This window comes from Panthera uncia, chromosome B4, assembly GCF_023721935.1.
Source record: "Panthera uncia isolate 11264 chromosome B4, Puncia_PCG_1.0, whole genome shotgun sequence".
Lineage (NCBI taxonomy): Eukaryota > Metazoa > Chordata > Mammalia > Carnivora > Felidae > Panthera > Panthera uncia.
Window position 1 is genome coordinate 138,390,386 of NC_064809.1, and position 12,796 is coordinate 138,403,181.

Here is a 12,796-nt window from a genome sequence, read left to right on the forward strand (position 1 = left end):
CCCCCCCCACACTCCTCCCCGTCCAGTCTGCGTCCCTCCATCCTCTCCTCCCTGTCCAGTCTGCGCCCCCCCCACACTCCTCCCCGTCCAGTCTGTGCCCCTCCATCCGCTCCTCCCCGTCCAGTCTGTGCCCCCCACACTCTTCCCTGTCCAGTCTGCGCCCCCCCACACTCCTCCCCGTCCAGTCTGTGCCCCTCCATCCGCTCCTCCCTGTCCAGTCTGTGCCCCCCACACTCCTCCCCGTCCAGTCTGCGCCCCCCCATCCGCTCCTCCCCGTCCAGTCTGCGCCCCCCCCCCATATTCCTCCCCGTCCAGTCTGTGTCCCTCCATCCGCTCCTCCCCATCCAGTCTGTGCCCCCCACACTCTTCCCTGTCCAGTCTGCGCCCCCCCACACTCCTCCCCGTCCAGTCTGCGTCCCTCCATCCGCTCCTCCCCGTCCAGTCTGCGCCCCCCCCACACTCCTCCCCGTCCAGTCTGCGTCCCTCCATCCGCTCCTCCCCATCCAGTCTGCGCCCCCCCACACTCCTCCCTGTCCAGCCTGCGCCCCCCACCAGGTATTGCTCTGTATCTCTCTTTTCCTTCACAGCCAGTCTTCTCCAGAAGTCACTTGCAGTTGCTGTCTCTGTCCTCACCTGCTCCTCAGCTTGGGGCAGCGTAGCTCTGTCCACACCTAAAACTGACTTTGCTGCCACCAGGGTCACCAGTGGTTTGCAGGGCATTCCTTCCAGCAGACACATGACCAGCCCTTCTCTTGTTGACCTCAACTGGCATTTGATTTTTCTGCTCACCTCCCCAGAGCTTTAGGACATTTCCTGGTTCTTTCCTCTGTTCTCAGGCTGTACCTGTTCAGGACAAGATGTAAACCTAAAAAAAACCTCCACACCCAATGTGGGTCCTCTCAAGGCTGTGTCCTTAGCCTCTGTGCCTTCTGTACCTGTCTCTTTGGGGCCTCATCATGCCTCACACTCGCTGTCACGCCTCTCATGTAGCCATCTCTCTCGACCCCAGACTGGGGCATCTCACAAGCTCCACTCACTGCCCTTCCTTCTAGACATGTAGTCCCCCCTCACCTGCCCACTTCTCCATCCATTCCTTCACAGACCTGCCCACTTGTCCGTCCATCTGTCTGCATACACTGCAGCTCCCCCATCATCTGTTCATCATCAGAGTAAACACCACAGTGTTTACGCACACTGGTTCATCTCATACTTACAGTAACCCTGTTGAGGTAATACTATTAGTACCTCTGTATTACAGGTAAGGAAACTAAGGTAAAGAGGTAAAGTGACTTGCCCAAGGTCTTACCTTGTCTTCTGGTAAGACATCATGCCAGCCATCTGCCCAGACCTGCCCAAAGGGGGCTTTCTGCAGAGCAGAGACCATCCCATATCCCTCCAGTTCACCCGTGGTGGGCTCTTCATTGCCTTGGGGCCTTGGGGACCAGTCTCAGCCTTCTCCTACTTCATCTGGGGGCATTTGTCTCCATTTCCTTCTTACCCGGGTGTACCAACACTCGCTATTCTGCACCTGGCCTCAGTCTGCCTGGATGGCCTGTCGCTCAGCCCAGCCCAGTCCTAGGACTGACCACCACAGGTCCAGATCTCAGTGCCTTCCCTGCAGGATGTGAGCCTCTTGGTGGGTATTCCTCCTGGACCCTCCTGTGCTCGTTCTGTGAGTGAGTGAGAGGGGTCCATCTTCAGGCTCCTTGCCCTGGCCTGCTGCCCACCACCAACGTGAGTGGTGGTCAAGGTGTCAGATTCCCAGAGTCCCCCACCCACCCTTGTCCTGGGCACATGATTCAGTCCTGGAAACCTCAGGGTCCTGGTCCATAAACTTGAGTCCCATCTAGTACTTGCCTCCAAGTCTACGATGTGGCTCACCCAGTGGGCTGTACTCAGAGGCTGAGTATAGGCCTCAACCACTGATACTGTTCCTAGATGCAGGTCCTGAATCTTGAGGCTGGAACACAGTGTTTGAGAAATGTTTGCTACTCTTCATTGGACAGAGGTCCCCACCCCACCTTGGGTGGTATCAGAACAGATTCCCCACTTCATCCCAGGCAAGTGACTTACCTTCACCCTAAGTTAGAATTTGGCATGCCAAATCTCCTGCGTCTTCTAGGAGCACAAGCTTTTCCCCATGTAGTTTGTCTCATAAGATAAGTTGTGCAGCGGGGAGGAGGCCCCAAAAGAACCTGGCACAAATCCTGTGTCCAGCCATGGGGGTGGAAGGCAGACCTAAAAATGATGATGATGATGATGATGATGATGATGATGATGATGATCATCTCGGCCTCCTTCCTGGGATGCTTCTAGGTGCTCAGCCCCATGCTGTAGGCTTTAAATGGCTCCAGCTGTGGCAGCCCCACAACAGGGGCCGGCATTTCTCTTGAGATTAGGAAACTGACCTGCTAAGAGATTAAGTAATGTCAGACAGTAACTTCCAATGCTAGAATTCAAGCCACACGAAAACCCACCTTTGCTGCGCCCGGGGTGAAGAGCTGTCATGCAGGACAAGATGCAGATCGTGCAGTGCGGGAGGCCTGGGGAGACCCCCTTGGCTAAAGGAGGAGGTGGCTGGGAACAGGCAATCTGCACTGCAGTGAGTTCATAAAAATGCGAGCAAGTACAGAGTGAAGCCAAGTGTAGATTCCTAAGGCACTCCACCAGAGACCTGTGCGTATCAACACGGAGGAAACATTCACCCACTGTCCTCCGGTTGGGCCGTCGAACACTTGCAGCCTAACTGAACGTGCGTACGGTACAAGTGTCCATGCTGTGCCCACAAGGACACTTGGGAGATCTTGCCAGGCTCTGGCCGGGCAGCAGGACAGTGAGGGCCCTGAGCATCCCAGTCCTGCTCTCGCACAGACCCTAACTCGGGCAGCAGAGCGGGTTTCATTTTAAGCCTGTGTTGCCCATGAGAGAATTGAGATTCGGGGGGCCCAGGGCCTGGCCTGGGGTCACACAGCCCATAGGGAGTACAACCGACACATGGGTCAGGTGCTTAGTCTACAATTCCACTTTAGCTCTTCCTCCTTCCCTTCCACCCTCCCTCACTGAAGTTCAGCCATTGAGGTTATAGCAGTGACCGGGCAGTGTGTCCGGTCCGGTCCACTTGGGTCTCTGGGATGGAGCCTCTCAGGGCTTGTCTTTTCACAAACACCTTCTCAGCTGGGCGCCAGCCTTCTTTCTGCCAGATGCATGGCTCAGCTGGCCACAGTCCTGCTGCCCCTCTGACTACAGTCCGTGCATCACTCCTACTCTGGGAGAGTGTGCCCCTAATTACTGACCATCTCTCTTCTTCCCGTCTCTGGTTGCCACCAGGGAACTCCCGGTGACACCTGCTTGTTCCATTGCTGCAGTGTGGCCTCGCTCAGTCTTGGATGGAAGCCATGCACCAGCCGCCCCTACCTCTTCTGTGCAGTTGTCTTCACCACTCCGCATGGGGGGATGTGTAGGGGCTGCCCCGATTCTCCCTGGGTGTCTTCTTTGGGCCCTCTCAGTGTGATGGGGCTTGGGCAGGTCTTGGCCCAAACCCAAGACTTTGGGTCCTTTCACAGTCTGTTGGTGGGGCCCTCCTCTGCCTTATATCTGAAAGAATACCTCTCCCCACGTCTTTCCAAGAGCCCCCTCCCCCCAACTCAACACTGGGCTTGGGGTGCAGAGCTGGCATCCAGGGAGGAGCCCAGACTAGGGGCCTCGCTCAGATCTCCTGCTCTGGGCTGCCTTGTCCCCTTTTCTCTCAGACCCCAGCCTCCGTGCCCTTCCTGACCCCGTCCTCCCCCACTGGGTATCACTTCCTGCCAATTTCTAAGGGGGTGGCTTCGCAGTCCTTGCATCTGGGGCCATGGCTGCCCTCAGTTGGAGTCAGGGCAGGGCTGGCCCCTGCACAGGGCCGGTGCCAGGGTCTCACCAGGGCCCTTCTGTCCGCAGGGGAGGATGAAAAGCTGGCGTCCCTGCTGGAGGGGCGCTTTCCGCGCAGCACGTCCATGCAAGATACGGTGCGTGAGGGCCGTGGCATCCCGCCCCCGCCGCAGACCGCACCGCCGCCCCCACCCGCTCCCTACTACTTCGACTCCGGGCCGCCCCCCCGCCTTCTCACCGCCACCCCCTCCAGGCCGCGCCTACGACACAGTGCGCTCCAGCTTCAAGCCCGGCCTGGAGGCGCGCCTGGGCGCTGGGGCCGCGGGCCTGTACGATTCTGGCGCGCCCCTGGGTCCGCTGCCCTACCCAGAGCGGCAGAAGCGTGCGCGCTCCATGATCATCCTTCAGGACTCGGCGCCGGAGGCGGGCGACACCCCCCGGCCTCCTCCGGCAGCCACCCCACCGGAGCGTCCAAAGCGGCGGCCGCGGCCACCCGGCCCCGACAGTCCCTACGCCAACCTGGGCGCCTTCAGCGCCAGCATCTTCGCGCCGTCCAAGCCTCAGCGCCGCAAGAGCCCGCTGGTGAAGCAGCTGCAGGTGGAAGACGCTCAGGAGCGCGCAGCCCTGGCAGTGGGCAGCCCTGGCCCGGGTGGCGGCAGCTTCGCCCGGGAACCCTCCCCGACGCACCGTGGGCCTCGGCCAAGCGGCCTTGACTACGGCCCCGGGGAAAGCCCCGGCCTCGCGTTCGGGGGCCCAGGCCCGGGCAAGGACCGGCGGCTGGAGGAGCGGCGCCGCTCAACCGTGTTCCTGTCGGTGGGAGCCATCGAGGGCAGCACACCTAGCACAGACCTGCCCTCCCTGCAGCCCTCCCGCTCCATCGATGAGCGCCTGCTGGGGGCTGGCGCTGCCACCACCACCACCGGCCGAGACCTGCTCCTGCCCTCCCCCGTCTCTGCTCTGAAGCCATTGGTCAGCGGCCCGAGCCTTGGGCCTTCAGGCTCCACCTTCATCCACCCACTCACCGGCAAACCCCTGGACCCCAGCTCGCCCCTGGCCCTCGCCCTGGCCGCTCGAGAACGTGCTCTGGCCTCCCAGGCACCCTCCCGGTCCCCCACGCCTGTGCACAGCCCTGACGCTGACCGCCCCGGGCCTCTGTTCGTGGATGTGCAGGCCCGCGACTCTGAGCGAGGGGCGCTGGCCTCCCCAGCCTTCTCCCCAAGAAGCCCCGCCTGGGTTCCTGTGCCTGCTCGGAGGGAGCCGGAGAAAGCACCCCGGGAGGAGCGCAAGTCGCCAGATGATAAGAAGTCCATGATCCTCAGCGTCCTGGACACATCCCTGCAGCGGCCGGCCGGCCTCATTGTCGTGCACGCCACCAGCAATGGGCAGGAGCCCAGCGGGCTGGGGGCTGAAGAGGAGCGCCCGGGCACCCCGGAGCTGGCCCCCGCCCCCGCACAGTCAGCAGTGGTGGCAGAGCCCCTGGCGAGCCCCCGGGCTCAGCCCCCTGGCAGCACGGCTCCGACAGACCCCGGGCCGGGCCAGGGCAGCTCCGAGGAGGAGCCAGAGCTGGTGTTCGCTGTGAACTTGCCGCCCGCCCAGCTGTCCTCCAGCGATGAGGAGACCAGGGAGGAGCTAGCCCGCATTGGGCTGGTGCCGCCTCCCGAAGAGTTTGCCAACGGGGTCCTGCTGGCCACCCCACTTCCTGGCCCAGGTCCCTCACCCACCGTGGTGCCAGGCCCGGCCTCAGGGAAGCCGAGCAGCGAGCCGCCTCCTGCCCCTGAGTCTGCAGCTGACTCAGGGGTGGAGGAGGCTGACACACGCAGCTCCAGCGACCCCCACCTGGAGACCACAAGCACTATCTCCACGGTGTCCAGCATGTCCACCCTGAGCTCGGAGAGCGGGGAGCTCACTGACACCCACACCTCCTTCGCCGATGGACACACTTTTCTACTCGAGAAGCCACCAGTGCCTCCCAAGCCCAAGCTCAAGTCCCCGCTGGGGAAGGGGCCGGTGACCTTCAGGGACCCGCTGCTGAAGCAGTCCTCGGACAGTGAGCTCATGGCCCAGCAGCATGCCGCCTCTGCCGGGCTGGCCTCCGCTGCCGGACCTGCTCGCCCTCGCTACCTCTTCCAGAGAAGGTCCAAGCTGTGGGGGGACCCCGTGGAGAGCCGGGGACTCCCAGGGCCTGAAGATGACAAACCAACTGTGATCAGTGAGCTCAGCTCTCGCCTGCAGCAGCTCAACAAAGACACACGCTCCTTGGGGGAAGAGCCGGTTGGTGGCCTGGGCGGCCTGCTGGACCCTGCCAAGAAGTCGCCCATCGCGGCAGCTCGGTGAGCAGGGCAGTGTGGGGAGGGTCCTGTCCCGTGTCCATGGCCCCCCCCCCCCCAACCCTGTGTTTTTCCTCTTGTCTGTCCACCATCGGAGGTTTCCTCCGTTCCCCTCCCCAGTCCATTCTATCCCACCCCTTACCTGTCCGTGGCATGCCTCTCTGTCCACTTGTGTCCTTTGTCTGCCCTTGCTTTGTCTGTGTGAGACAAGTCTCATTCAGGGATCCGAAATCTTGGGGCCGCTGTTCTCTCCATCCTGTTGGTGCTAGGAGTGGGGGCTGGGCACCCATCAGAGACCCAGCGGGGCCGAGCACCTCCACAGCCCTCCTGGAGACGCCCTGCCTTGGGGGGTTCTTGTGGGCTCTCACTCTTTTGCTCCCGACCAAAGCTGCCTCTCCTGTTACGGGTTGTTCTGTGCTCCATCCTGGAGTTGCAATCCGCTCCCCTCCCCCCACTGTTCAGCTTCGCTGTGAGCCTGTGGGCCCCCAACCCCATCCTCCCTGTGGCCACATGGCTGGTGCCACCTTTCCTGTAGCTGCCTCCTGCCTTGCTTCCTTTTGAGGCTTAGAGTACACAGACTCCTTTTCCTTTTGGGACGCACCAGCAGCTCCCTGTGTTCTGCCCCAGAAAAATTTGTCTCTCTGCTCTGCCTCAGAGCCCCTTAAACACAGACTGCAGTGCATTTTCAAAGTGCATTAAGAAGCCATTCTTAGGGGGAAGTCACAGCATCCCTCCATACTCCATCTGCCCTCTCGCCTTCTCCGTACCTTCCCTGTTCCTCTGTCTGTCTGCTCGTCCCACCTCTTGCCCAGGGTGGGGACTTGAAGAGGCCACGTTGTGCCCTGGAAATGGGGGTGGGGGTTTCTGAGCAAGGGGCTGGGGTGCTGCTCTGGTAGAGCTGCCAGAGCCCCTGGGCTGGTCCCTTGGATATTTCCTTGAGGACCCCATTCCCAAGGCTTTGCTCCTGAAGGGATCCCCCTTGGGCCTGTGGGCTCCATGGATGTTGGTGGGAGAGCTGGTTCCTGCCCACTGGTGCTGGTCTGAGGCAGCGCTGGTAACCCCCTGGCTGGCCCTTGTCTGCCCTTTTCAAGCTGCCTTTGCCTTCTGTACCCCTTTAGGCCCTCCTCCCTCTTCTGGCTTTGTCGGGGGTGGGGTGGGGGGGGGTGTGAGGTGCCACTGCCTGGCCTCCTTCTTGCTCCCTGAAGACCAGCCTATTGGGCCCTTTCCTGTCAGCCTTGGAAGGCACAGCTCACAAAGTGAGGGATTCGGTCTTATTCACACGGGCTTGTCTGATTTACCTTCTTCCAGTTAAGGGTTCAAAAGATATGTGGGGGCTTGGGAAGCTCACGGTGCCTCCCCTAAGTGGTCCAGGAATATTGTCCTTCAGCTCCTGTCATCTCAGGGGCTCACTTTGGGGCCCTCTCCCCTTTTTGCCTCTTCCAACTCCCAGCTGAATGTGAAAGCCCTCTTTCCAGCAGGGCAATGCCAAAGGTACCCTGAGAGTGGGTGTTATGGGCATGGCCAGGGTATCCATTTGGGATGAGTAGCCCAGGTCCTGGGCCTCTGCAGGACCTAACCCCTGGGGATGGGGGCGGGGGGGGGTTCCCTGACCCACCCTCGACCAGCCCCTATCTTCATCTCTGCTTCTCCTCCCTTGCCAGTCCCTCTGTTCTCTATGTCCTTTGGTCCCAGTGAAAATTAAAGCCATTTAAAGTGGGAAGCACAGTTCCTGATACAGTGCAGGCCCTCAATAAACGTTTGCTCAACAGACGAAAGAACTAAGCTAAATGCAAGCACTGTCTTTTGTGACCTGTAATCTAGGGAGGGGGCTTAGGATAAATATCACTGAAGGACAGACACATGATTCAGATGCACTGGTTGTTGGACCCCATGATCAGGCTCAGGCGAGCCTGGGTCTTGTCATTTGCTCTGCTGGCTCCCATGGGGTGGCTGGGCACCCTGAGCATTTCTCCTCTGTCAGGGTAAAGGTCTCTTGTCCCATGGCTCTGGGTTGTGCCAGGACCCTGTGTTTGTGTTCTGATTTGGACATGGGATGGGGCAGGGCAAGACCCACAGGTGCCAGCTTTGCACCCCACCTACCCCACAGGTGCACTGGAAAGGGAGCCTCTTTGACTTGGCACTTCTTGCAAAAGTCCAGCCTCTGATTGGCTTCACATGGGTCCCCTGCTTTCCCCTGGATGAATCAGCAGGGTCAGGGATGCTGTAAGGCCTCCATTGGCCAGGCCTGAGTCCTGTGCTCTCCTGGGAGCTGGGGCACGGGGCCAGCCCACCTAGCAAACAGGTGCTGAGAGTGAGGGAGGGCGGGTCTCCAGAGGAAAATCAGCTGCTGTTACGGGGGTCCAGATGCTGGAAAACCTAAAACAACACAAGTCCCTTGTGACATGTTCTCACCAATGTCGGCAGTTTGCTTCATTCCCTGGCATCAGCTTGGGGTCAGAGGGCCCTGGATATCAACTCTCAGCTAGTTGCATCTGAGCTCTGTAGTCTTGGACGAGCCACTGTGAACTTCAGTCCCTCCCCTGAGAGATGGTGACGGTGACACCCTGAAGCACCAAGCTCAGGGCTGCAGCATGGTGGGCTCTCATGAAGTGGGCGCTCAGCCAGGTCCTTCGTGGGAAATAAAAGGGCCGGATATTGCGCTAGAAAATGCCAGGTCATATTATTTCACTTCTACAGCCATTCTCTCAGATGGATAACAGTATACTCTCCATTTTCCAGACAATAAAACTAAGGTTCTAAAGAGGTCTATTGCAGCTGGTAAGTGGTGGTATCTGTCTGGCCCCAAGCCCCACTCTCTGTTCACTGTACTCTCGGGGCTGTGTCGTTAAGCCCCTTCTGGTGACGGATGCTGGGTTTCTGTGCGGTAGCCTCTCACACAGAAATGCGCACCTGTTCACTGGGTAGACTGACACCGTTATCTATCAATCGCGTATATCACAAATAGCACGTGTATTCTGAAATCGCTTATCCTCGAGTCCACGCAGCGCTCCCTCGTCAGCCCAGCTACGCGGAGCCATCCCTCTGCCCTGCCTTCCTATTCCCACTTCCCTCTGCACCCCCTTCTCTCGTTCACACTTCCTTTGGCCCTCTCTGCTTCCCCTCACCCCTCAGATCTGGGTGAAACCACAGTCCCCTGGCGTGGACCCCACTGCCCACTCTTGGCTTCTGGCCAGAGGCAGGGGGCTGAGCGGAGGATTCAGTGAGCATGTGGAGTCGGCCCCTCCATGTGGTTGGCAGGAGCTGTGGTGCCCGCCAGGGCTGCTGGGCAGCTCTCGTTTGCAGCTCACTGTGGCCGGAACCTAGCACTCCTCTCTCATTTAGCGATGAACTGCTAGCGATACGGCCTCTAAGAGAAACGTTCAAAGTGCGGGAAGTTCCGGTGTCTGGGTGGGGCTGTTTCCTTCCCGGGACCATTCTTGGCAGAGGCCCCAGAGTAATTGCCTTGGCCACCTGGAGGGACCTCTGGCTTTTTGCAACATCGATCCTAGACTATTCATCTGCTCTATGCTTCTAGCTTCGGGTCTAGCCCTCGTATAGACAGGACGTCCATCTTCTCAGAGCCCCACCATGGTCTTTGAGGCTCACATCTGTACCCAACTCCACTCGCCTTCGGATCGGAATCCCACATGTCGTCTGAAGTCCATAGTGTCTCTGAGCACCGCAGAAACACTCAGCTCTGCTGTGGCTTTCAGCTTTACATCTGTCTGACCCTCACCTCTGGTTTCATAGAAAAAAGTTCATGGTGAAATAGCTGTGGAAATACAAAGTGGAAGGGGTGTCTTTCCTGCATCTTCTTAGCCCCTTTGATGTGCTTTGCTCCATGGTCTCGAACCTGTTAGGTCTCAGCTTCTCTGGCAGATCGTTAGTAAGTGTCTTGCAGAAGACACACATTCCTTATAATGGGGTAGAAACCCTGCTCTGGTGACTTTCTGTGGACCCTGTTCTACTAACATGTTTGGCTGGGATCTGGATACCACCTTGTGTCACCACAGGTATCTCAAGGCCAGTGGGGCTTCTTCTGAAACCCGGGCTGACACTTGTGGTGTGACGGCCGACGCAAGAGCACTGGGGCCAGGATGTGCTTTGTCCTTGCAGGCCACACGAAACTGGGTCACATGCTTCAGGAGCCCTGAACTATGCTGGGGGAGCAGGAAGTGCTCACAGATGAGGGGATGTAGAGGCATTTGGAGTGTGTTGAGGTTGGGCGGTGAGAAGGCGAAAGGCTGGAGACGCCCTGAGCGGAGAGTGCGCTTTGAAGCTTAGGAGTCTGTATCTAGTTTTGCGCTGCTGTTGAGGGTTATGTCCCTGAGTGGAGCTCCCAGACTGCAAAAGCCCGCGAGGCCTAGACCTGCCCTGCATGAGTGCACTGGCAGAAGGCCCAAGACAGAGGCCAGGACCAGAGCTTGGGCTTTTCCTTGTCTGTTGGTGCCAACAGGCAGTCAAGCCTGGGAGGGACACGTCCCATTATTTTTGTTCGCTGACATTTAGCTTTGTCAGTGAGGAGATGAGGTGAGAGGTGCTGAGTGAAAATGTCTGGACCCTGAGGTGGCCGGGAGGGTGAGGATAAGGGCCTGGGTTAATGCTGGGAGCCCTCCATGAAAAGGAGGAGGAGCTGAGGGTGGCTCCCGGTCCCTGGTGTGGGGAGGACTGGGGGAAGGGAGAGCATGTTTGGAGGCCCCAGTAGAGGTCTGGAGCTCAGGAGAGCCTGGGCTCACACGAAGCATTCTTGGGCACGTCAGCCGTAGCCAAGGGTGGGAGTGGACTACGTGGCCCAGGAGAAAGTGTGTGTGCCGAGAGGAGAACCCACAAAACCCATCTAGGAAGGAAGGGGTCCTGCTACAGCCTGGGTAACTGCAGGGGTGTGGGGCAAGGGGCAAGGGGCAAGGGGTGAGGCCAGACCCCAGTGGCTGAGGAATCACCAGGCAGCAAGACAGCAGATTCAGACGTGGTGGAAGAGACGTCCGGGGCCGCGGAGCCTTGCAGAGCCATCTGGAGGAGGATGCTGACGGCATTCAGGGGTGCCCGGTGAGGTACCGCTCGTTAGGGGGCGGGTGGCCCAGAACCCCTTTGGGAGGCTGGCGGGTGCTGTGATGTGGCCACACCGTGGCTGGGGCCCGGCTGGGGCGGCGTCAGTTGAGACTGGCAGTGGACGGTGACGGCTGTGCCGAAGTGGCGTGGAGACTTGGCTGTGGACGCTGCTGGGGTTCCTGCTCAGGGGACGACGTGGGCAGTTCCCTGCTCCCCTGGAGGAAGGGAGGAGGGGCAAGCACTTGGGCCATGGGTACCCTTGGCCACTCCCTGCTGTGTCCTGGGGCCTTGGGAGGCCACAGACTTCCTTGTGCTCTTCTTGTAGGCCTCCTGCCATGTCCACCATGCTTTGGGCATCCTTAGGACTGGCTCTCTCCCCACTTCCCCACCCAGTGGAATACGGCTCTTCATTCCCTCACTCATGGCACCTCCTGGCATCAGCCGCATTTTCTCCGGCAGGTGCCCATCTCCTGGCACCCACCACCTCTCCTCAGGAGGGTCTGCCTGGGTGCTGCTAGAGCCCGCCTCAGCCCTCTGACAGGAAGGAGCGCTTCGGCACTGGCCAGAAGGGCGTCCTGGAGCCCAGACCCTGCTCTGGGCTCAGGCCAGGCGTCTCCACTGCACTCCCCAGCACCCGTCCAGTTCTCTCTGCCTTCACAGCTTGGCTGTGGTCCTGCCAACTTGTCAATATGCTTCTGTCACACCGGAGACCCTGGGCACACCCACATGGTTCCACTGAAACTTAACCCTTGGGGTAGGGCTAAGCAGGATTCCCTCCTGAGACACGAGGTCCTCAGGCCTGAGTCGCTGTGTGAGAGTCGTGGTGGGGCTATACTGGGGCCATCCCCTCAGCACCTTCCCCTGCACTGCAGCCCCCACCCTAGCATTTCCCTAGCAGTCACCGCCACCTGGGCACCCACCACCCCCTTGCAACATCCCCTTGGGTACCCTCCCTCTCTCCTTCACTGCTGACCACTTTGCCCCAAAGCCCAGGTGGTGCCAGGGAGATCAGGTGTGGTGGGAGCAGGGAGGGTTTTTTCTGGCCGGTGCCTGTTCCCTGAGCCCACCCCAGGTGTCCTTAGAGCCCCTCGCCATGGGGGGTAGGGTGGAGGGAGGCCTGGTTTCAGGAGGCTCTGCTGTGGGTCTGAGCCCTGGGGGGAGGCAGCGGGGAGAGCGGCTGAGGGGAGAAAGCCGGTGGAAAGTGATGGAAGCTGGAAACTGGAACTGAGGTCGAGCGGGAGGGACAGACAGAACTGGATCTTTAGGGAGAGGCTGGTCTTGCCCAGGTGGGAGATGAAAAGACAAAGCCCGCACGGAGGGGCGGAAGGACGCCCAGGGTGCCCTGTGCGGTACGAGACTGGCACCAGTCAGGATAGCGCAGAGGTGGATGGGGGCACCCAGAGGAGGCTCCTCAGCCCGGCAGGGGCAGGGGCAGGGAGGGGGGATGGCAGCTGCAGAGGCCAGTCAGGCCGCAGAGAGTGTAAGGGGACATGAAGTGTCACCCAAGTGCCAGGTGTCTGCCGAGCACTTGCCACACAGTGTCCCAAGGAAAG

General features: G+C 59.9%; 1 protein-coding gene across 1 annotated transcript in view; it reads left to right on the forward strand.

Annotated features, from left to right (window-relative positions):
* Positions 1–12,796, forward strand: part of SHANK3 (SH3 and multiple ankyrin repeat domains 3) — a 50,499-nt gene that overhangs the window by 33,837 nt on the left and 3,866 nt on the right. The window contains 2 exon segments of the mRNA XM_049626742.1: positions 3,937–4,088; positions 4,090–6,197. Coding sequence (XP_049482699.1) covers positions 3,937–4,088; positions 4,090–6,197 — 2,260 coding nt within the window.